General features: G+C 42.6%; 1 protein-coding gene across 5 annotated transcripts in view; it reads right to left on the bottom strand.

Moving 5' to 3' along the window:
* The window catches only part of TRRAP (transformation/transcription domain associated protein), a 125,792-nt gene that overhangs the window by 36,143 nt on the left and 64,630 nt on the right, over nt 1-25,019 (bottom strand). For all 5 annotated transcript variants that reach the window (XM_058285800.2, XM_058285802.2, XM_058285801.2 and 2 more), the window contains 10 exons: nt 24,043-24,189; nt 11,180-11,393; nt 10,459-10,584; nt 8,981-9,127; nt 8,074-8,273; nt 7,360-7,481; nt 6,818-7,031; nt 4,572-4,751; nt 3,096-3,242; nt 121-240 (listed from right to left, as the gene is read on the bottom strand). In XM_058285800.2, the coding sequence (XP_058141783.1) occupies nt 121-240; nt 3,096-3,242; nt 4,572-4,751; nt 6,818-7,031; nt 7,360-7,481; nt 8,074-8,273; nt 8,981-9,127; nt 10,459-10,584; nt 11,180-11,393; nt 24,043-24,189 (1,617 nt within the window). The remainder of the gene's footprint in view (nt 1-120; nt 241-3,095; nt 3,243-4,571; nt 4,752-6,817; nt 7,032-7,359; nt 7,482-8,073; nt 8,274-8,980; nt 9,128-10,458; nt 10,585-11,179; nt 11,394-24,042; nt 24,190-25,019) is intronic.

The following is a 25,019-nucleotide window of genomic DNA, read 5'->3' as shown; positions in this document are numbered from 1 at the left end:
CACTTGGTAAAAATAATTCCTTCCTCCTCTGACATTTAACCAAGACTGTCCTCTTTCATAAATACACATCGAAAGCTAAAACTACATGTTTTTAAAAGAGGATTTAAAAAATATACTCACTTGCTGCTGTCTATCAGACAGAATTTTCCACAATCTCGGAAAAAGCTGGACCCATGTCTTCTCTGCCAACGTTGTTGAAATGTGACACAGCTGAACGAAGGCGCCGAGCAGTGCTCCCGTCTACAGGACAAGAGAGACAAGCCTGGGTGGCCCCTGGCTCGAGCTGAAAACCCCGTCATGCAAGTACCTCTCACACCCATGCTCCCAGGACAATGCCTCATACTTTGAGACACTCTTCCACTCTCGCTCTCAAAGGTCTGAGCAAAAGCATGTGATTCTGAGTGCCAGGAACCCCTGGTTTGCCATACACATCTCAACTGAACCTTTAAGGTCACTGTTGATGCTGGGATGTCACAGAGATACAAGAACACTGACAACATCCAAAGAACAAATTAAGAAGCACACAGATGTCACCAAAGCAGACAAGAATGAACAGACAAAAGAGGAAACAGAGCCGAAGTTTGGGATGGATGGTCCAAAGGTCATGCCAAGTCCATGAATGTGTTTTGTGCACAGTTTTATTGTATTTTAAAAATCTGATTTGGTTGCTAACCTCTCTTAAAAAAACAGCCAGGCCTTCCCCTGCTAAAAGCCCACGTCCCCCAGGGCGGCAGGCACCTGGTGCCACAGCTCACACACGCGCTCGCCAGTCCACCACGGCCCTGCGAGTCCAACGCAGAGACAGTCTACACGGGTCACTCACCCTTCCCACAGTCAACCCAAGCAGAGATACAGTTATTATATCCACAACTCTCTCAAAATGCAAAATCAAGGATACAGCTATTTCGAGGTGAATGAGTAAAAACGTGTATCTTAAGAGAGTTATGAAATGCACCCAGTTCATCTATGTGCTCAGCCACCCTAAGTGGCTATCAGGCACCCCTGCGCAATAAGCCAACTTAGCAGAAGGCCCCAAGGTGGCAGGGAACTGAAGGGCTGAGAGGGGTGCCAAAAACCTTGGTGAAAATGGTTGAACAAGGTGTGGGTGATGCCACTGGTTCACAGCTTGTGCTAATTTACAGGTGAAGAGCTGTGTGGATGCTGCGATGGCCCCACAATACCCCAGAGACCAAAGAGGGTGTCACTGGCCTCAAAAGATACCCCACTGAGGGTGCAAAGGTCAATTCTGCCAAAAGATGTTTGCATCCCTGGGGGTAAGAACCAACTCAGGCTTTTCAACAGAGTCCAGAAAAAAGCCGTTGGCACCTGACAACTTCCCAAAGGAAGGAGCTTCAGGAACGAAAATTCTTGGAAAAAACTGTGGATAAAATGATTTTAATTCCATAATGGCCAAGAAATTTCCATGAATACAAATACGATAAAATAACAGAATGACCATCAGCCCCCTCCAACTCCCTAACTGCTGCTTTACTTTCTTCACAGCACTCACCACCACCTGAGGCTGTTGATATCAAGCTGCTTTCTTCATTGATTATTTATCCCCCGCTAGAATGCAAGCCCTATGAGGCTGGGTGTTTTTGCCTATTTTATTCACTGCTTCATTCCCAGTGCCCAGAACAGTACCTAGTATATAGTAGGCACGCAATAATTTGCTGAAAGACTAAATAAGTAAAAAAAAAAAAAAAAAGATTTCCCTCCAAATGGGACATGAGATAAAGTAAGGAAAAAAGGTAAAAGCAGGTCAGAAGGGAGGGTAGTTCACAAAACAAGCACCCACTGGGAGCCAGCCGCACAGGTATGGCTTGGGGCTCTCTGGAGACATGTCCCCACTGCTTCCCGTGGTTAGAGGAGCCACACAACTGTGCTGGGGATGGATGGAGACTCCCCTCCATGGCATGCAGCTGGGGTGGTTACGTCAGGGGGCAAGGAAGCACAGACAGCCACAACCTGACTTCTCGCCAAGGGCAACAAGGACGGGGCCACAGAGCCTGCGATCCAGAGTCGAGGGAGGCGTCCTTGGACAAGATTCTCCTTGGGCAGTCACATCTGTTCTATCCCAACCCCCAGTCCAAAGAATAGCTAAGGCCCCCAAAAAGTTCGTGGAATAGCTACGACCATTTTGCCTAAAATTTTCTAACTTGTAAATCTAGACAGCTACTCTATCAGCAATGCTGCTAAAACATTTAACCCTCAGCTTACGCTCCTGGAGGACCTTCCACACTGAGCTGATCATGAGACTTATGACAAGGCAACTCATGTGTCAGTATCTGCCTTTGGGAATGAACATGGAGCACAGGAGTTCTTTCTGGAGCAATGCAGCTGGGGCGGGGGTCTACTAAGGCCTAGTCTGTAATTTATATAAAAAAGGATGCTTTGCTTCCTGCTCAGCAGAAGACCAAGTGTTCTATACTTATTCAAGATGGCAACTGTGTCACTCATACACAAGTTCAAAATTTTATTTACTGCAGGATTCCCGGGCAGTTCGCCCCACAAAATTTATATGCAAAAATAGTTTGTTATTTTTCTTCAAACCTATCTTTTGAGATGTACAGAAGAATCACTGTTTGCTCATCATACTGTTGAAAAGTAACTTGGTATATGGGGGCCTTAACTCTCTCTCAGTCATCTAAAAATGAGCCTACCTAGCAATACCCTGAGGCTCTACAGAGTCTCAGAGTTTCTCTCTGGCTAGATCTCAAAACAGAAACATTTCGAAGCTTTCTCCCCTCCCCCAAAAGTGGCACTGATTTACCATGTTAACTTATGTTCATTTTCTCCTCTTTCATGGTACTTGAAAAGTAAGTGCCACATCATATATTTACAGTAGACAATTTTAACATTTCTTGCAAAGGACAGGAGTGTCCCCTCATAAGACACTTTAAGAGCTTTCTCAAACCTTTGTATAAAACATCCACTTTAAGGTCTCAAAGGACTATAAAGGTTTCAATTGAGATAGGAAAGAAAAGAAGTATAACTTGTAAAAGAAAATCTTACACTGCTGTGAAATAATCTTATTTAAGACTCAAAATTTTCAGAGGGTAAAAAAAACTACCCTTCCAAACTTGCATACAGACCTTGACTTCCCGAAGAGTGTCAAGAAATTTGTCATGCCTATTGGTCAACATATGCAGCTGGTTCCCAATGTCCTTTTCAGAGAGTTCTTTGGTTTTGGGTGTGCTAGTCTGATCTCCAGGAGCTAGTTCAATATCTATTTCTACATCCTAAAAAACAATAACAAAACCAAAAAAGTCAAATAGTGAAATTAAATCCAACAAATACAACTTCCATATACTTCTTTTTACATTTTGACAAGTAAAAGGTGTTAGTTTCCTGGAAGTTTATAATTATCTAAATAAAAATTATCTCAATAACTGTTTGGATTCTAAAATAAATAAAGCCCAGATATACTAAACTACAATTAGTGCTCTCGCTCTTTTTAAATCACAGTATGAAAATGCCATGATTTCACCATATTTGGGTTATAGAAAGCAAAACAGAAAAAGAAAAGAAAAAAAAAGGTACAAACTTTAAAATGTTAAAATGAAGAGGATTATGAATCTCAACCTAACGTTCTTCAAAGCGCAACACTGTTCCCCAGCTGCTTTGCTCCTATTAAGAATAGTGTCCCAGTCCTGCTGGGAGTGCTGCTGGCAGAGCTGGAAAACTTACTTTTGTCCAAAGCTTCTGAGAAGCCAGAACCAACTATTTAATATCAAACTACTCCTCGAAGTCAAGTTATCAACCATCCTGTATGTGCCACTGAGAAGGCAGAAGAATTGCTTCAAAGCCGGGAATTTATTCACACAAGAGAATTACAGAAAGAAAAGATGATCAAGTGACCACATGATCCAGGCGTTAGCAGTAGTGAAGAAAACTTTAAGTTCTTATTGGCTAATAAACTGAGCAGATACCCTGCAAATGGGAGAGGAAACAAACTTCTCTTGAAAGCAGAAAGGGTGACTCTCTTTGACCAGGGGGCTGTCTTCTAAAATGCAATACTCCAGAGAGGCTGAGCTTCCCAGAAGGAAGCACAGACTAAAAACACCTATTTCTGGGGCTCTGTCAGTCATCAAGACTAAGGCTCCAGCATGACCTGGGTTTACACGTGCCTGACTGGGGCTTAGAAAAGCCACGGGTTTCCTGGCTGCTCAGACCAGGACTAGGCGGAGATATGGAAGGCTCTTTCCCGCCGCCAGCGGAAGCAGCTAGAGCTAGGGTTCCGCTAAGGTGGCCGTCACGCCCCAGCCCCGGGCTTTACAATTCAGCCCAGGCTACTTCTCACTTGGGGAGGAAATTCACAAAAACAGTAAAATACTCTGTACTAAGCAGCACTAGCTCATGACAAAGCAATCTATCTCAAACCTGAATGGCAGCACAAGATGCTTATTAATTTTAACTTTAAAACTGAATACAATTTAGGTACCCTATTTAGAATTTTAAGGTTCAGACAGGTTTTAATACGTTGTTCCTAAAGAAAAACTAAGGCTGATATAAAATTCAACAGCAGCGGGGATTCTGCCTGTGAAAGAAGGCACCCTGAAATCAGTTACCTCCTCTTTGGACTCGCTGTTCTCGCGCTCCCGAGGTTCCTGCTTGACATGAGTGACCATGGCAAAGGCTGCTCGGTCGTGGCTATCCGCCAGGTTGATGACATTGGTGATGGACGGGAGCATGGCACCTTGGCAGCTGGTGCCAATGGGAGTGCTCTTCTCACACACCGCCAAAAGCAGCTAGAAAGTGTTGTGGAAAAGAGAGAAGCCTGAAACACGGGTGTGGCAGCGGGGTACGTGGACACACAGTGGCACCTCTTCATCCCAGCAGCACATCCACGCTGGCGGCTACCGACTTCTCCTCCACAAGTCCCTCTGGCGCCACTTGTTTCTATTTTTCTCCCTGCCCCATGGGCTCCCTCTCTCTTGCTCTCATCAAGGTCACCCCCAGTGCTAGAAGGGCTTCTTCCACACCTCTGCGCACCGTCCAAGCTCTTAAAGGGGGCTCCCAAGGTCTTCCAGGACCCAACGCTGCAACTGCCTCTCTAGGTGGACACCCTGCTTACACTGAACACTTCCTTGACCACCCCTGCACACCCCACGACCTTCTTCACCACCGGGCCATTGTTCACGCCGCCCTCGGCCTGAGCTGCCCTCTCACCCTGCGGGCACCCACCGCACACCAGGAGCTGTGCAAGCCTGGGTGGTTTGTGTGTCCTGTGATGGCATTCCATGCCGTCTCAGCTCAAGTTTCAGAGGGAAAGACATACAGACATCAGCCTGGACACACACACCCTTGTGGTGAAGCTGCTGCCAAGGACCAGGGAGAGGAGCAGGGACTGAAGGGCACCCCACTTTAGCCCGCAAGGGCAGAGGACACACATCTGTGGTCACTGATAAGCTGACACTGCAGGGGTTAGAAGAACCAACCTGAGAAGGACAAAACCTCAACACCAGAAAGAGCGTTCAGAACAACGAGGGGACAGAGGGACGGTACAGGGTGTGAGAGAAAGGCAAGAGCCAGGCCACTCCGGCCGCACGACCCTAACACGGGGGCTGATTTAACAGCGAGAACCATGGTGAGTAACAGGATCTGCCTTCTTCTTTAAGAGCAATTGTGCAGTAGAGAAAATGGAGGTGGGCAGGAGTGAGGTAGGTGAACCCCTCGGAAACTGCTCCAGGCAGCCCTGGGAGATGGTGGTGGCCACACGCAGGGAGGGAAGCGGGTGGCAGGCGGCACGCACACAGAGGAGGGAAGGCCCTGCAGCCCACAGCTCTCCCTCCAATCCTGTCATGTGCCACCTGCCAACAATGTCTCTTCATCTTATCTTTGGTACCTGATCCAGTGCCAGGTATCTGATCGGCAACAAATATGTCTCAATGACAAATAAATAAACCAGGGCATGAGTCCACTTTGTCAACAGTGCTGCACTTAGCAAAATTCCACGTAGATGCTATGCACAGCATGGAGAAAAGGTGCACTCAGCACCAAGAGGAAATGGGCTAATGGGCTCTAAGTGAAGCAGAGTACCACAATTCCCTTTTTTTGCATCAAAGAGAACATAACTGACTGCTGTCTCAGTTGTCTTCTTAGATAAAGTAACTTGGTACTTTTCTTTTTCCTCATTCTAGGCAAGAAGGTAAGAATTACTTCCATAGTGTCGGTAACCAGCTACGGGAAACCTCAAGTTGCCTGGTGCGCAAAGCTGGTGATTAAGGCAAAGAACGAATAACAGTTGACTTGACAACAAGCAATCAAGAAGTCCAACTGCAAACCTGTCAGAAACGTCCGAGAATTCCAGACTAAGAGCCACGGAAATGCCAAGCCTCCACTAGGTCTAGATTTCCCACTTGGAGCACTTTAGACAAGCTTTTTTAACAGGCACCCCTGAAGAAATAAAACCTGACAGCAATGTTAGGCCTTCCGGCCTGGCTGCTGCACCTTCCTGCTTTAAGAATGAGAGATGACAACTCAGCACGTGGTTCCATTTTCAAGGACATGTAAACTATTTAAAACTGTTATACTTAAGGAAAGAAATGAATCTTTGGCTACAAACTCAGGAATATTATTATTCAGCTTTCTAATGCAAGGCTTAAAAACCAGCCCCCTCCCCCCCAAAGTCAACCAACCAACCAAACAAAAAAACTCTTAGATGAAAACATGGCTTTAAGACTCTTTCTTCCTGCCAGAGTTTAGAAGCCATTTAATTCATTTCGGCATGTGTCAGCACCTTCTGGGTTTGGCGCACCAAGTCAGAAAACCACTGCCGTCTCCAATCATAGAGGACGGGCTGAGCCCAGCTTACCTCAATGCACTGCTTGATCCAAAAGTGGTTTCCCATGGCTTCCCAATTCTGGGAACAGGTCACATAAAGCAGGCGCTCATAGACTCGACGTTTCATGGAGTTGTCAAAAACCTCAAAAAATTTTGCCCTGATGAGTGGCTGGGCACAACGTAACCCAGAGAGAAAGGCAGGCTCGAGTTTAGCAGTCAACTCGCTGCCAGACAGCGTCTCGTCCCTGCAGGCAGAGGACACGAGATAAAGACAGCACAAGATGGTGCACTCCTCCCAAAGCAGACAAGCAGAGAAGAGGGGGATTCCAAGTTTCGGAAATGCTGCTAGGAAAGCCGAGTGTGTTAAGGCCCAGCTGGATTCACTCACATGACTTACACAGCCTTTCAGCAAAGGATTACTAACGACTGTAAAACATGTTATGTAATTTGGTATTTAAGTGAAAAATTAAAACTCAGGTGTAACTAGAAGATTAAAAAACCACGTTGCACTGGCTGGTCAGAGAACGCATTATGAACCAATATACATGATATTTAATCAACTGCTGTAATTACCTGTAGACATAATTAACAAGGTCTAAAAACTGGGCATTTAATTCCAGGTCTTCTGGAAAACGTTTTTCTATGTAGGTCATCATTTTCACCAGCAAAATGGACTTCTCCCGCAGGGTAGGTGTCTGTATAAAATTGTTTTTTAAAAGAAAAGGTCAGTTAGTTCTACTTGAGAAAAAATATATTCAAAAATATTTCAAAGCAATCTGCTACACTATTTCTTAAAGTCCTATAATTTTGTCAAGTATAATAAGACAAGGTTGTTTCTAAGCAGGAAAATAAAAAATAGCTCTGGTTATCCTTAGATGCTTAAAATCAAGACAGACGCCAATATAATTTTTCTAATGCACTTTGGAGATAAAGGTATTAAATTATAAAACAAATGAGTAGTTTGCAAGCATCTCAGAGTTAAAAATGTCATTGTTTTTGCTATTATAATGGTGATGTGACTTTCATAAAAGGTCAATAAGTAAGGTTCATTTAACATTGAAACATAAGAAAACCACATTAAGATGAGTGAGCAGTAAATCTCAAGCTTTGAAAACCTGTTAAGCACACTCAGAAAAATCTATCTTAAGAAAAGTTATTATGAATGCAAATAAGGGGGAAATGTTTCAAGAACTTTCAGAATGAAAATCGGAGAAAAGGATGCATGCATTTCCTTTACCTGCAAAGGAGTCACTGGCCCAAAGCCCAGAACTCTGCTCCGCAGCTCACCTGGTTGGCTGCCATCGGGGAATTATTTTTAACCCACTCCTCCACAATCTTGACCACAGCCCGGAGGATTTTGGCATCCGGTGATTTCTCAATGAGGGACGTCAGAATGGCCTGGATGAAGCTCTTCCTCATCTCCATGCTCATCACAGCCAGGCGCGTTTTCACCAGCTCCAGGCTCAGCATCACCAGCTCGCTGGTGCCTGTTCACGTCAAGAGGGAAGAGGCGCCAACACATCTCTATACGCATTTGCATCTGCAACCACTCTGCATTACTTGGCATGTTGGATTCTGCCCATTTATGCCCAAACTGGAACTCTGGGATTTGTGGAGTTCTTTCTCCACTTTGCAAGGATGAAGCCGTAAGAACCTCCTTCTGAGGGAGGGAAGGATGGGAGCTGGTGGTGCTAGCACAGGTGACCCTGGAAGCACAGCCAAGCTGCCAGTCACCCCACACCCAGCCTGAGGGTGTGCCCTAAAGGTGCACTCAGAACACAGTGCTCTGAGGCGTCCTGACAGCAATGCTGCCCCCACCCCCAGCCTAGCTCCTGGATTTCTGGAGCCCACCGTTCATGCCTGAAACCTGCCACTTAATTCTTCAGAAACAACACCTTTGGTCGAGCAACTTCTGTTTTACAGCAATTGTTCGTAACTTTCACTTGGTGGTGAAATGTTCCACTAAAACGTCTCATTTTAAAATCCATTCTTACATTCATAAACTTTAAAAGCAGTTCATTTTCAAAATGAGAATTATTTTAATTTAAATGAAATGTTCAAAATCTCTGTTGAGGAGCAAATGATACTGAATGCATATAAACAAAAAGAACTAGGGTTCACCCTGGAATGCAATCGCCCAGCCCGCACTGTTAGGTATAGGGACTGAGCAAGCAGCGGGCCCCACGCCTGTCACCTGAGGTCGCCTCTGTGCTTCCTGAGGCTGCCTGCGGGTTTAAATGCTCTCGGACCATCTTCTGAAGGGAGCGCATGAAGACGGAAATCAGCCTGTCTATGTAGCTGGGGTTGTTGCTGCATGCAGACTTGAGGATCATAAGGGTCCCTGAAATGGAGAAATTGCCAGTCATCTTACGGGGCGGGGGTGGGGGGCGGAACTGATGAAAACATGCTATTTCAGATGCTAAATGCTGACAAAAGGATAGATTAATCCCAAAGGTAAACATGATAGATACGTCTATGGCACATACTCCAATTTCAAGTATTGTACTTTCACTCTCAGTCTCAGTCATGGCACCATCATTGCATATGAAAACTGATCTTTGTGCTTCAGTAGAAACAACATTCCCACTTTCAGTTCTGGATTTCATTTCTAAATTATGACAAACAACACAAGTGAAATTTTTTTGTTCCATGATGTGTTTAAGGGGGAAAAAAACCTTTCTTTTTATCTAGCCTATTCAAGCATTACAAATATTTTAGAATTCAATTTGTACTTCATTCTGAAAAATTACAGAATATCAATATTAATAATAAATCAACAAAACACTAGACTGTGAACATGGAATATACAAAACAACGGTTATTTTCGGAATGGGCAATTTCCAGGATCCTCTTGACATTTAACACGCATATTAAATTTAAAATCAGTATTCATAGATCATATCATAGAATAAAAAGGTATTTTCCTCTTAAAGGGGCCAGCATCCCAGATGTGGGCAATCTCAGGCTTGCCTCATTAAAAGGACAATAATCCTCAACAGGGCAGTCAGGCAAAGAGCCTAATTCTGAGATGTGTGACGATGGTGACGGCTGTGGGCAAGACATGACCATTTGTACTGCCATCGTGCCCTCCTCTACCAAGAAGAGGTCAGTAAACAAGAAAGGATTTTAAAGTTGCTAACCTAAAATCGAATCCTAATCAAACACATGAATTGACCAAAAAAGGTAACTACACATTTGACTTCTGGGTATCTGGGGGCCAAAGTTTCCCAGCTGCCCTGATTTATCCAATAAATTGACCTTTGTTTCACTTGGGTCAGAGTCTTACCAATGAGCTGGGACTAGTTCTGATCTTATAGAGGCTTACTGACAGGCAATCACACTGCAAAGGGCAGTAATTCCACACATTTGTGCAAAGCGTTAGTGAAACCTGTGTGTTGTGTAAAGTTTGGTTCATGCAACACGGGGCAATGCCCTCTGCACCTGAGGCTGGAGGAACAGAAGCAGCACTGGTGATTGGGGAGGGTAAGGGAGGCCGTTCCTCAATGGGCCCAATGGCCTTGCATGTGCCCAATACACACTCCAAACAACGTATCAGCTCACAAGCACCTCTGAATGACCTAAGCCTTTTCCCAGAAGGAAAGCACACCCAGTGATAAGAACCCCCTGATGCCAAACTGAACCACTGTTGGGAAAACCCAGATGCACGCTCACCAAAGAGCTGGGAAGGATTTGCGCTGGTGGCCTTCTCATAGTTGGTGAGTCCTTCATAGATGACCTTCCCGACGGCTGCATAGAGGCACTCCAACTCCTCGTACTTAGAGGCCACGCTGGACGTACCTGAAGCAAAAGGTGAGAACCTGCAACTGTGGTTGCGGCTCTCACAGCTGCGAGGCCCTGGGCTGTCAGCTTCCCTCACCGGAGGGACTGATCTTTAGCATCTGGCATAATGTGGTCCTCAGGAGCCTTTGGCTGAAAGAACTAACCTCAAAGTGAGGTACCCCACGCACAGCACAAAGGGTCATGTGGTGCAGGAGCACGTACATGAGCACCTGAGAGACACCCGGGTCAGAGCTGCCGTCTCCCACTGTGCTGGTGCCCACCCCAGAGCTCAGCACTGTCCTCGCACCTCCCCACACCTTACCAGAAGCTGGTCTGAGCATACTCATTTACAATGTGCCAACATTTAAACATCTCCACTGTTGAATATTTGATGTATGTTTGGCTAATGAATAACTGCATCTTCAAATCAGGCAAAAAAATACAATGCAATGGCTATTACCATTATTAAGTTATTATGTCTTTTTTTTTTTTTAATACAAGCATATAGAAAAGTGGAATAACAAAATGCTCAATAAAGAAACTGGAGAATAAGTATTTTAAGTAATAAAGCTTGGTGCCTACCAAGAGAGGCCCAGATGGAAAAGTCACATACTTGGTTCTGTTGGGAAAACGCTCATCAGCCGCGAGAGCAGGCTGTGAACTGCCCGCAGGACTTTGGTGTTTCCACAGGTCATACAGGCAGCGACGCCACGCTGCAGAGGCTTAAAGCTACTGAGGATTGCTGGAGACTGGAGCACGGTCAGCAAGAAACTTAGCACTTCCAAGCCAGTGCAAATATTCCCGTAGTTCACTTGATTAGGCTGCTCCTGAAAGGAGAACACAAGCCACAGACAGAGGAGTACAGTAAATCACAGAAACATAAATCAAGCAAAACTTTTTTTTTTAAAGATTTATTCATTTATTTCTCTCCCCTTTCCCTGCCTCCCCCACCCCGGTTGTCTGTTCTCTGTTGTCTATTTGCTGCGTCTTCTTTGGCGCTTCTGTTGTCGTCAGCGGCACGGGAATCTGTGTTTCTTTTTGTTGCGTCATCTTGCTGTGTCAGCTCTCCATGTGTGTGGCGCCATTCCTGGGCAGGCTGCACTTTCTTTCGCGCTGGGCTGTTCTCCTTACGTGGTGCACTCCTTGCGTGTGGGGCTCCCCTACGCAGGGGACACCCCTGCGTGGCAGGTCACTCCTTGCGCGCATCAGCACTGCGCATGGGCCAGCTCCACACGGGTCGAGGCGGCCCGGGGTTTGAACTGCGGACCTCCCATGTGGTAGACGGACGCCCTAACCACTGGGCCAAGTCAACCACCCCCCAAGCAAAACTTAAAACTATGTGCCATTAAGTATTTGGAAACTAAGTAAAAAAACCACTATAGAACGAAAAACACATCATATATATAAAAAACACGTGACCACTATATTAATACTTAATTTTATTTATACAATAAGGAATTCATAAGAATGTTTCTTTTTTTTTTTTTTTTTTTAAAGATTTATTTATTTATTTAATCCCCCCTCCCCCGGTTGTCTGTTCTCTGTGTCTATTTGTGTCTATCTGCTGCGTCTTGTTTCTTTGTCCGCTTCTGTTGTCGTCAGCAGCACGGGAAGTGTGGGCGGCTCCATTCCTGGGCAGGCTGCAATTTCTTTCGCACTGGGCGGCTCTCCTTACAGGGCGAACTCCTTGCGCGTGGGGCTCCCCTACGCGGGGTACACCCCTGCGTGGCAGGGCACTCCTTGCGCGCATCAGCACTGCACATGGGCCAGCTCCATGTTTCTTATGACTATTTCCTCTAACTATTTAGTCAAAACTCAATAAAAAAACTCAAATTATTGTCAGTGATGTCATCAACATGGCAACCTAAGATATCCCCTCAAAAAGCCTCCCAGGAGACTTAGCGAATAAAAGGACAAATCCCACTTGCTTAGAACTCTGGAGGGGAAGTGGACTTGGCCCAGTGGTTACGGTGTCCGTCTACCACATGGGAGGTCCGCAGTTCAAAAACCCCGGGCCTCCTTGACCAGTGTGGAGCTGGCCCACGCGCAGTGCTGATGCACGCAAGGAGTGCCATGCCACACAGGGGTGTCGCCACGCAGGAGTGTCGCCACGCAAGAGTGTCCCCATGCAGGGGAGCCCCATGTGCAAGGAGTGTGCCCCGTAAGGAGAGCCGCCCTGCGCGAAAGAAAGTGCAGCCTGCCCAGGAATGGTGCCGCACACACGAAGAGCTGACACAGCAGGATGACGCAACAAAAAGAAACAGATTCCCATGCCGCTGACAACAATAAAAGCAGACAAAAACAAGAACACGGAGCAAACAGACACGGAGAACAGACAACTGGGGTGGGGAGGAGAGAAATAAATAAATCAATAAATCTTAAAAAAAACAAATAACAACTCTGGAGGATAGTAAAGACAGGAAAAGGACTCCACAAACACTCAGTGTAAGAAAGAGAAACATATCAGGTTGGAAAATTCCATTCCCGACCGCCAATAGGTTCCCATTCCCTCCCCATCACTGGTCCACGCAGCTTGCGGGTCACACGGAGGCAGCACACCTGGGAGAGACCCGGAGCGGCCCACAGCAGCCAGTCAGAACTCCACAAATATTCAAGCACAGGGACCTAAGTTCACAGAGACCAGGCGAACACAAGCCACTGCCTTGGATTATGCTGCATACAAATGGACCGCCTGGTGTGCCTGTGGGGGTGGAACACAACAGAAATGCTGGCAAGAGCTGTTGTACCCTCACTCAATCCAGTTCAAGTCAGCTGGACCACCTAAAAGCAAATCAGACTTTTCTAAAGTGACTGACTTTTCTGGAATGACCTCATGAAGCTCCCAAGGAGGGAAGAAACTAGAGGCAGAAAAGCCTCACAGAAAGAAGAATAAAGGCGGGGGGCAGATTAAGACAGGACAAGTCCCAGAACTGAAGAGTGTAAGGAAAACAGGACACTGAGTGACAGAAAGAATTTAAACAAATTACAGGAGCTGGGGAGAAAAGTCTGCATAAAAACTAACAGAACAGATCAAGATTCCAGGAGAAGGAATAGAAGAAAGGAAGCTCTCTCTTGGAGGTGAAAAAATTGCACAAAAAGTACAATCTTAAAAATTGCAATGCCTATCCAGATCAAGAATCAGATGAAGAGGAGGAGAGAAAATCTGAATAAACACAGGTCATTCTAAAGGTCTAAAATAACTTAGACTGGGCTCATGATACTAATGGTTACACTTTGAGCCTATACACCTGCAATAAGAACAAGGCCTAGAGTAGCATTGTGCCTGGGGGTTTCCTCCTGACAGCCTGCATGTTACTCAGATGTGGCCACTCTCACAGCCAAACTCAGCGTGTAGATGCGATGCATTCCCCCCAGCGTGGGACATGACACCCGGGGAAGAGCCTCCCTGGCACCGAGGGATCACTACCACATACCAGCTGAAGAAGCAACTAGAAAATGACCTTGAATTAAAGATTCAATGCGGAACAGCAGAATATACCTGTCTACATATAATGACATGACTTTGGGAAGCTGTTTGACCTAATGTAAGGGGGAAATGGAAAGGAGAAATGAGATTATAAGGCTGTGAGTCTCTAAAAAAGAGCCTGGAGGTTGTCAGAAGGAATACCCCTATGTACAACTGAACAGAGTCTAAGAGACAGATAAGGTAGATACAACTCCAGGTATTGGTTCTTTTGAGGGATAAAGAGACCCACGGGTTCTATGGTCATGGCAGAAGGGGTTCACTGCCATGACAGATAGCCCTTCTTTGGACCTGGTGTTTCTGCGTGATGGAATTGGACTCAGAGGGGATCTCTTTTCACAAGACTTGCATGCTACTTTATTGGAATTGTAGTCGGTGCTGGGTTTAAGATATATGTAGGGGATTCGAATCTCGGGACTGATAATATGACACCCAGGCCCAGAGCCTCAACAGACTTCAGCTCCTACACTTTGATTTATTGGACTTACTCCACTCAGCTAACATGGAGTTGAAGAAGGTCAACCACCACAACATGGAGCCTAGAGTGTCTACAACTGGAAGCGGGAGGAGTGCATCCAGTACCCATATGGAATCTAAGCCCTCACTTGACATAGATGTGCAATGGACACAACCAATCCAATGTCCACAGAGAAAATGTGGAATGGGTGTGGGAACGGTAGCCATGGTGGCTGCTGGGTGTGGGGAACGGGAGGAAGAGATGAGATGTGGAGGCGTTTTTGGGACGTGGAGTTGTCCTGGATAGTGCTTCACGGACAATTACGGGACATTATAGATCCCCCCAGGGCCCACTGGATGGAACGTGAGAGAGTCTGGGCTATGATGTGGACCATTGACTATGGGGTGCAGTGATGCTCAGAGATGAACTTACCAGGTGCAATGGATGTGTCATGATGATGGGAGAGAGTGTTGCTGTGGGGGAAGTGGGGGGCGGGGGCGGTGGGGTTGAATGGGACCTCATATTTTTCATAATGTAATTTAAAAAAATAAATAAATAATTAAAAAAAATAAAATAAAATAAAATAACTTAGACTAAGGGTCAAGAAAAGCCTTAACACAAAGCCAATCAACAATAAAAACCCTAAACAAGAGGGAGAAACAGACCTTCAGAGAGTTAACATCAAGATAATCAGGTGCCTAGATATCAGCAAAAAACTGCAAACCATACTAAGAAAAAGGAAGAGAAGGCTCAGTCAAGGAAACAAATTAGAGCTTCAGGAGACTCAGAAGTTGCAACAACTAATCAAAGATGCTCAAAACATATCTCCTAAATCAATTCAAGGAAAGGAAGGAAAATATGCATAAAGGGAAAAGAGGATATTAATACAATGTGTGAACATAAATAATTTGAAAATACAACAAGAAACATTAACAAATTATGGGAATTAAGGCACCACAGTAGAAATTTAAAAACACTAGAGGCATATAAACAGCAGATGTGAACAGGCAGAAAAATCGGTAAACAAGAAGACAGGACAATCAAAATCATACCATTGGAAGAACAGCTAGAGAAAAGGATTGGAAAAATTGAGCAGTGTTTCAGGGATTTGAGTGACAGCACAAAGCACATACACATACACATCATGGGTGTCCCAGAAGGAGAAGAGAAGGGAAAAGGGGCAGGTTCAGGAAATAATGGCTGAAAATTTCCCAAGTCTTAGGAAAGACATAAATATACATGTCCAAGAAACTCAATGTACTCCAAACAATAAATCCTACTAGACCTACTCCGAGAAATATACTGAGAATGTCAAATACCATAAGGGAGAGAATCCTGAGAGCAGCAAGAGGAAAGTAATTCATCATGTACAAAGGATCCTCATAAGACTAAGTGCCAATTTCTCTTATGAATATAGGTTAAAAAATCCTCAACAAAATACTTGCAAATTGAACCCAACAGCACATCAAAAGTACAATATACCATGATCAAGTGCATTTTATCCCAGGTACACAAGGAAGGTTCAACACAGGAAAACCAATTAATGTACTACACCACATCAACAAAACAAAAGGGGAAAAAAACATGCCATCATTGTAACTGATACGGAAAAGACATTTAACAAAATTCAGAATCCTCTTGATTAAAAAAAAAACACTTAGAAAAAACAGGACTAGAAGGAAAATTCCTCAACATGATAAAGGGCATATATAAAAAATCCACAGATAACAACATACTCAATGGTGGAAAAACTGCAAACTTTCCCTCTATGATCTGGAACAAGATAAAGATGTCACTGTTACTAATGTTGAATTAACATTGTACTGGAAGTTCTAGCCAGTGCAATTAGGCAAGAAAAAGAAATAAAAAGCATGAAAACTGGAAGAGTAAAGCTTTCACTATTTGCAGATGACATCATCCTATATACAGAAAATCCTGAATAATCTACAACGAAGCTACAGGGGGTTAATAAACAAATTCAGCCAAGTGGCAGGATGCAAGATTAATATGCAAAAATTAGTGGTGTTTGTATATACTATCAACAAGCAAGCTGAGGAGGAAATCACGAAAAAAATTTCATTCATAACAGCAACTGAAAGAATTTCAGCAACTGAAAGAATCAACTATCTAAGAATAAATTTAACCAAAGGTATAAAAGACGTGTACACGGAAAACTACAAAACATGGCCAAATGAAATCAAAGAAGACCTAAATGAACAGAAGGACATTTCATGTCCATTGGAAGGTTAAATATCGTTAAGATGTTAATTCCACCCAAAATGATTTACAGATTCAACACAATCCTAATCAAAATTCCAAAAGCCTACTTTGCAGAAATGATCAAGCCGATCATCAAATTTACTTGGAAGGGTAAGGGGCCCCAAATAGCCAAAAACATCCTGAAAAAGAAGAACAAAGTCAGAGGACTCATGCCTCCTGGCTTTAAAACATGTTACAAAGTTACAGTGGTCAAAACAGCATGGTACTGGCACAAGGATTGACATATTAACAGTGGAATAGAATTGAGAGTTAAGAAACAGACCATCACGTGAACTGATTTTCAACAAGACTGGCAAGTCCACTCAATTGGGAAATAGTGTCTTCAACAAATGGTGCTGGGAGAACTGGATAGCTACATGCAAAAGAATGAAAAGAAGACCTGTATTTCACACCATATACAAGAATTAACTCAAAATGGATCAAGGACTAAATATTAAGAGCCAGGACTATAAAACTAGTAGAGAATGTTAGGGAAGCATCTTTAGGATCTCGTGTTAGGCAGCAGTTTCTTAGACATTACACCCACAGCACAGAGAACAAAAGAAAAAATACGTAAGTGGGACCTACTCAAAATTAAAAACTTTTGTGCATCCAAGGACTATGTCATGTAAGTGAAAAGATAACCTACTAAATGGGAGAAAATATTTGGAAACCACATATCCAGTAAGAGTTTAATATCCAGAATATATAAGGAAATCCTACAAGGCAACAATAAAAAGATAAACAATCCAATTTAAAAAATGGGCAGAAGATCTGAATAGACATGTCTCCTAAGAAGATATACAAATGACTAAGAAGCACATGGAAAGATGCTCAACATCATTCGTTATTAGGGAAATGTAATCAAAACCCCAATGAGTTATCACTTCACATTCATCAGAATGGCTACTATAAACAAAAAAAAAACAAACCAAATGCAGAAGACTATACAAGTATTGGAGAGGATGTGGAGAGACAGGAACACTCAATAATTACTGGCAGGACTGTGAAATGATGCAGCCACTGTGGAAGACAGCTTGGCAGTTCCTCAGAAAGTTAAACATAGAATTATCATACAACATGGCAATACTGCTACTAGGTATATACCTAGAAGAATGGAAGGCAGGGACTTGAACAAATACCTGCACACCAATGTTTATAGCAGCATTATTCACAATTGTCAAAACAGGAAAGCAACCAAGTGTCCATTAACCGATGAACAGATAAACACAATGTGGTATATACATATGATGAAAAAAGGAAATGAAGTCCTAATGCATGCAACATGGAGGAACCTTGAAGATGTTCAGTGAAATAAGCCAGACACAAAAGGACAAATGTTTTATGATCTCACTGATATGAATTAATTATAATAACCAAACCCAGTTAGAATCTAGAATACAGATTACCAGGGGATAAATAAGAGTTAGAGAAGAGAGAGTTGATGCTTAATTTATATGGAATTCTTATTTAGGTTTGTAAAAGTTTGGAAATGGATGATGGTGATGTAGCTAGCGCATTATTGAGAGAGTAATTAACAGTGTTGAATTATATATGTGAATGTGGTTCAAGGGGAAGTTTTTGGTCATGTATATTACTTGAATGAAAGAAGATAAAACATGAGACTGTGTAACTAGATATTGGACTGGGGTTAATAGTATGAGAATGTTCTCTCGTAAATTATAATAAATGTATAATACTAATACAAGGTGTAAATATAATAGGATGGTATATAGGAAAAATATATACCTCATGTAGACTACGGATTACAGTTAACAGTACTATTTTAATATTCTTTCATCAACTGTAACAAGAGTACCACACTAAGCAAAGTGTCAACAATAGGGGGGTTAAAAAAAAAAAATAGGGGGTTAATGGGAACATTATTTTTCATATTTTTCTGTAAACCTACTTCTCTCATTAAAAATACTAATTTTTAAAAAAAATTATGCTAAGCTAAAAAAAACAAACACAAAATACATATTGTATGACTCCGTTTATATAAAACGTAAATGTAAGTAAATCTGTACAGACAGAAATAGACTAGTGGTTATGTAGGACTGGGGAAGGATAGAGGGATTGAGAGGGGACTGCTAAGGGGTGTGAGGTTTTTTCTTTTTTGAGTAATGAAAATGCTCTAAAATTGATAGTAATGATGAACGCACAACTCTGTGAATATACTAAAAGCCACTGGTTGTATACTTTGGATGGATTGTATGGTATGCGAATACCAATAAAACTTGTAAAAGGAAAAAAATGTATGTTAACTTTAAAAAGTAATCACTAAAATCAGGATTAAAAAGGAAAAGTTACTGTAACAAATTTTGTTTCATATCTCACTGTTTTTCTTTTCAGTTAAAATATAAGTAACCTGGCCACCCACACGTGTAGCGCCCACAGCCCTATGCGGCGCTGGATGTGGTGCTGCCTTGGCACTGGGATCTCCCCTGATGGTGTGAGGCATCCTGGAGCACGTACTAGGCCCTGAGGACATGGAAATGGTGGCAGGGAGTGGCCCAGTCCAGGACACCCACGTACCCGCTGTCCCTCTCCCTCTGCCCAGAGGGTCTAAAGAGAACTTCCCCAGAAAGGTTCACCAGAAGCTGCAGGATTTTACCCTGGGTGTGGGCACCAGTGCCAACAAGGCCCAAAGGGGGCACCTGGCATTGGAGACGTGCTTGATGGTCAGTGGCACCAAAGACCCCTCCTCCTAAGGTCACAGCACGGCCTGCCAGGGCCATCACGCAGCTCCCAAGCTTGTGTTTGGGGACAGACCTGTGCTGTCAGAAAGTCACTTGATGATTTGGAATTCCTGGTCCAGTGGGAGTGAAGCCTCAAAACTCATGGCTTCTGGATTCTTAAGACGGGCAGTCTCCATTTGGTCTTTAAAACCACAGCTTGTGCACAGGGTTTGGCCATCCTGTACAGCTATATGGAAATGCTGAAAACATGTGAACACATCATTCAATGGCAAAGATGATAATATTATCAATTCTAAGGATCAACAATAAGTGGGTATGGGATTTTTCCTTTTGGAGTATTGAAAACGTATGAAAATTGAGACTATGACAGCCCAACTTAGTGATGAAAATGAGAGCCACTGAGAGTACAATTTGAATGGATTGTACAAGGCATGGGGATGTATGAAACAGTGAATCCTGTGGTGGAAGCTGGACTGAGGTTAACAAGACAAACAGGAGAATGTTCTATCATGAACTATAATATATATATAATACTAATACATGGTGTTAATAGTAGGGTGGGTAATGGAACCACACTGAGAACTCAGAAATAGACCCTCACATCTATGTCAAGTGGAGTAATTTTTGACAAGGCTGTCAAGCCCACCTGTTCTAGTCTATTCAACAAATGGTGCTAGCAGAACTGGATCCCCATATCCAGAAGAAAAAAGAGGACCCCTCATCATCTTATACAAGTATAAACTCAAATTGATCAAGGACCTAAATATAAAAGCTAGCATAAAAGAACTCCTAGAACAAAATACAGGGAAGCTCTTTAAGACCTTGTAGTAGGCAATAGTTTTTTAAACCTTATACCCAAAGTACAGCAATGAAATAAAAAACAGATAGATGGGACCTCTTTTAAATTAATCACTTTGTCCTTGACAAAGACTTTGTCAAGGAAATAAAAAGGCAGCCTGCTCAATGGGAAAAATTATTTGGAAACCACATATCCTATTTGGGTTTGACATCCATGTTATATAAAGAGATCCATGTTAAATAAAGAGATCAAACTCAACAATAAAGATAAGCAACACAATTACAAATGGGCAAAACACTTGAACAAACATTTTCCCAAAGAGGAAATACAGATGGCCAAAAACACTTAAAAAAAAAAATGCTCAACAGGGAAACGGACTTTGGCCCAGTGGTTAGGGCATCCGTCTACCACATGGGAGGTCCGCGGTTCAAACCCCGGGCCTCCTTGACCCGTGTGGAGCTGGCCATGTGCAGCGCTGATGCGCGCGAGGAGTGCCTTGCCACGCAAGGGTGTCCCCCGCGTAGGGGAGCCCCACGTGCAAGGAGTGCGCCCGTAAGGAGAGCCGCCCAGCGTGAAAAGAAAGAGCAGCCTGCCCAGGAATGGCGCCGCCCACACTTCCCGTGCCGCTGACGACAACAGAAGCGGACAAAGAAACAAGACGCAGCAAATAGACACCAAGAACAGACAACCAGGGGAGGGGGGGGAAATTAAATAAATAAATAAATCTTAAAAAAAAAAAATGCTCAACATAACCTAGCTACTGAGGAAATGCAGGTCAAAACCATAATGAGACACCATTTAGCACCTTATATAATAGAACGGGCATTATTAACATTAAAAACAAAAACAAAAATAGAAAACTGCAAGTGATGGAGAGGATGTGGAGAACTAGGAACAGCCGATGAATAGATAAACAAAACGTGGTATTATATATGTACAATGGAATACTATTCAGCTGTAAGAAAAAATGAAATCGGGATATCTATGACAACATACAACAACAATAACCTGGAAGATACTATGTTGAGTGAAATAAGCCGATACAAAAGGACAAATACTATATGGTCTCACTAATATGAACTAAATACAATGAGTAAACTCATGGAGATAAACTATAGAGTATAGGTTACCAGAAGATAGAATGAGTCTGAGAATGGGAGATGATGCTTAATGTATGTAGAATTTTTAATAAGGTTTGCTGTAAAATTGTAGAAATGAATAGAGTTGATGGTAAAACATACTGAGTACAACACAGCTGGTTTATAAATGTGATTATGGCTAAAAGGTATAGTCTGGTGATGTAAATGTCTGTGGACTACATAACAGTGATTTCGGTGGTAGATGAAGATTGTGGTTAATAGAATTTAAGAATTTTCGTTTGCAAAGTGTTCCAACTATATTTAGCAGTAATACTGTAATATTTTTGCAGCAATGGCAAAGAAGATATATCAATTCTAAGGGACAACAATAAGGGGTTATAAGGGGGTATGGGATTTTTCCTTTTGGAGTAATGAAAATGTTCTAATATTGACTGAGATGATGAGGGCACAACTCTGTGATGAAAAGGAATGCCACTGAGTGTACACTTTGAATGCACTGTACAAAACATGAGCCTGTGTAACACAGGGGACTTGGTGATGGAAGATCAGCTGTGTTTATTTTACACAGTCCACATTTTGCTATATAGAACACAGTCCAGTTTGTTACACAGAACAAAAATGAACATGTTCTCTCATGAACTATAACAAACAAACTACTAATACAGGGTGTTAATAATCAGATGGGTTTAGGGAAAAAATACATCAAAAGTAAGATACGGGCAATAGTTAGTAATAATATAGTTGAACAGTAATATTCTGACAATGCTCTTTATAGTTTGTTAACAACTGCCTCACAACAATGCAAGGTGTTGGTGGGGCATTGAATGGGAGCCTTGTGAGAAGGTATGAATGTTTGTTTTGAAAGTTCACGACCTTTACTGTATACTTATTGTTTATGTATGTTCATGTACAACTGACATACTTCAATAAAATTTTATACTAAAAACGGATTCAAACAACAAAAAAATAATAGGGTGGATTTGGGGAAAAGTACACAAATGTAAGATATGGACAATAAGTTAACAATAATATTTTGACGATGCTCTTTCATCACCTGTAATAAATGTTCCACAATGAAAGGTATTGGTGATAGGGTGATGTATGGAGTTCTATGTATGCTAGTTGTATGTTAGTTTTGTAAGTTCATAACTTTTACTATATATTTACTGTTTCCGTGTTAATGTATGTTCATGTATGCATGACACATTACAATATCCTTCCAAACTGTGGAAGTATCTTTTAAACCGCATCATCATGAAATCAATCTAACAGGAAGTTCTGCATTTTAAAAATAAATGAAACAAAACTGAATAAAACAGAAAACAATGCATATTTTGTAGTAAGTGTAATATAAGTACTGTTTCACGAAACATTTGCTTCTGTGGTTTATACACAGATATGCATTGTACATGTAACTATTTTTGCAAGGGGTTAAGGTAACCTCTCTTGCTTACTACATACAAACTCTGTTTACATGGCACACTGATTTATGGAAGCATTAGCAGAGAAAATGTCAGAGGCTGTTCACTTAGGGTTAAACTTTCAACTACTATTTTGTGTACAAGAAAAACAATTTGATCTTAAAAAGGGATGAAATCTGTAGACCATCTGGAACATATCTGCTGGACCAGAACCAAAGTATGTTCTACACTTATGGGGCCTATTGATCACAGTGTTCCGTATTCACAGGGACCAGGTTTTATAACCTTTCAAAAAACATAAACAACATTGTTAATCTTACAATAGGTTTTATAATTGATAGTGAAAGCCTTCAAATCCATCAAGCAACTAGGACAAACAACAGTGGATGGTAATGAAATGGAAAAGACAAGAGAGCACCTTTTCCTACCATCAAAAACTTAAGACCACACTATCTAAGCCCTAAGAGTATGCTATTGAGCCCGATGAATTTCACGTCCATCATAACCTGTTTTAAAATTTCAAATTCATTTTAAAGGCTATAGCATAACTCAGGTGAAAATGTTTAGCTCAAGTCAATTGTTAAACGAGCCTGCAAAATCAAAGAGAATTGCTACTGTTTTAAAAACTCCTACATGTATTTGGTCGTAAGGGGGGAGTGGTGAGAGCTGGATTTTCAAAAACCTTTTTAGTTAGAAAAACTAAGTCCTCCTTCCTAAAAGCCAGAAGAGAAAGTGCTAGAGATCACAACTGGCCAGGTGTTGTGGGAAAAGAGTAAAGAACATGGTTTGAAGTTGAAACATTTCCATAATATAGGCAGAAAGTGCGCGCTTAGGAACACTGGGCCTTGACTAGATGGAACACCGTCTTGTCAGCACGAAAAATGTTTGCATGAGGAGGCATTTGAACTTTGCATCCCCTGTACCTTATTATTGTAAATGTTGCATCTAGTAAATAACAAATAGCTGCTTGTTAGTTCCTAAATAAAATCAATGTGGAAACTAGGGCTGAGGCTCTTAGTTTCAGAAGCTCTAAGTCCCCTGGTCCTATCTTTACTTCCTCTCGTGTCTCTTTCTGTCCTTTTATTTCTTCAGTCCTGCATCGCCTTCCCTTCGTATAAACCTATTGCTGAGCTGGTCTCAGCAGCAAGGGTATGGAAGATTTGGGCTGGATTATCAGGCTCAGAAGAGAGCGAAAATGGTGCAGCACCTGATGCCTTGGCAGCCCCAGTGCAGCTCAACAGGTTGCGCACCTACCACAGTCATCAGCAGCTTGTCAAACCACTGGAGCTTGAGTTCAGACTTGGACCACATATCTGGTCGCAATGCCGTCTTCAGAAGGGTCACACAGCGGCGAGAGAGCACCTCACCAGGAGACCCTGCAGTACTGGTGCTGTCATTAACCTAGGAAGTTCAAGCAAACGAGAGCCCCAGGTTCACTGCACAGACGTGGACATTTGAGCAAAGGCTTCTCCCACTGCTCCCCACGTCCCCACCCCCTCCCAGCCCTTCACTGCATGATCACCTCTCCACTTCCACCTGACCCCAGCCAGGCCTTGTCCAACCTACCTGGCTGGATCACTCCCCCTCCCATGAGGTCCCTGAATGGCATCAGATGCCCCATTCACAGTATGATTCAGTGGTGATGTGACAATCCTGCCTGCCACTGCCTGATAACACGGAGGCTCCCTGACGGCAGGGTCCAGGGCCCTCCCTCACCCTGTCTCTTGTAGCACAGTGCACACACATCAGCATTTGAGGAGTGCTTTACTGGTTGAGTAATTGAGATTTTTAGTACTTGGACATTCTCAAATATTATTGAGATCTACTGATCTACCAATTTTGAGAAATTAAGATACCCAAATTTAAAAAAATACTTTCAGGAAATTTTCACGTACAATGGTTTTTTGGAACACAAAAAATTAAAAGTTCCATAAATGGATTCCCAACATATCCATGGCAATACATTATTACTAAGAAGACTTATAAATACAACCTAACAGTTACAAAAGCACTTAAGTTACTAAATATTGTACAGTGAGAGCAGTGGTTCAGTGCCTGCTTTGTTCATATGAGGTCCCAGTTTCAATTCCTGGTACCTCCTAAAAAAAATTCCTAGACTAAATGTTATACATATTTATGAGATTTGTATCACTCACATTTTAAGGATAAGGAAAAGCAAACTTGGAAATTAAATAATTTGCTCAAGATCACTGAACTTAACCATATTTCAC

This window comes from Dasypus novemcinctus, chromosome 23, assembly GCF_030445035.2.
Source record: "Dasypus novemcinctus isolate mDasNov1 chromosome 23, mDasNov1.1.hap2, whole genome shotgun sequence".
NCBI classification, from domain to species: domain Eukaryota; kingdom Metazoa; phylum Chordata; class Mammalia; order Cingulata; family Dasypodidae; genus Dasypus; species Dasypus novemcinctus.
The sequence above is the reverse complement of the archived record's forward strand: the minus strand, read 5'-3'. Positions and strand labels throughout refer to the sequence as shown.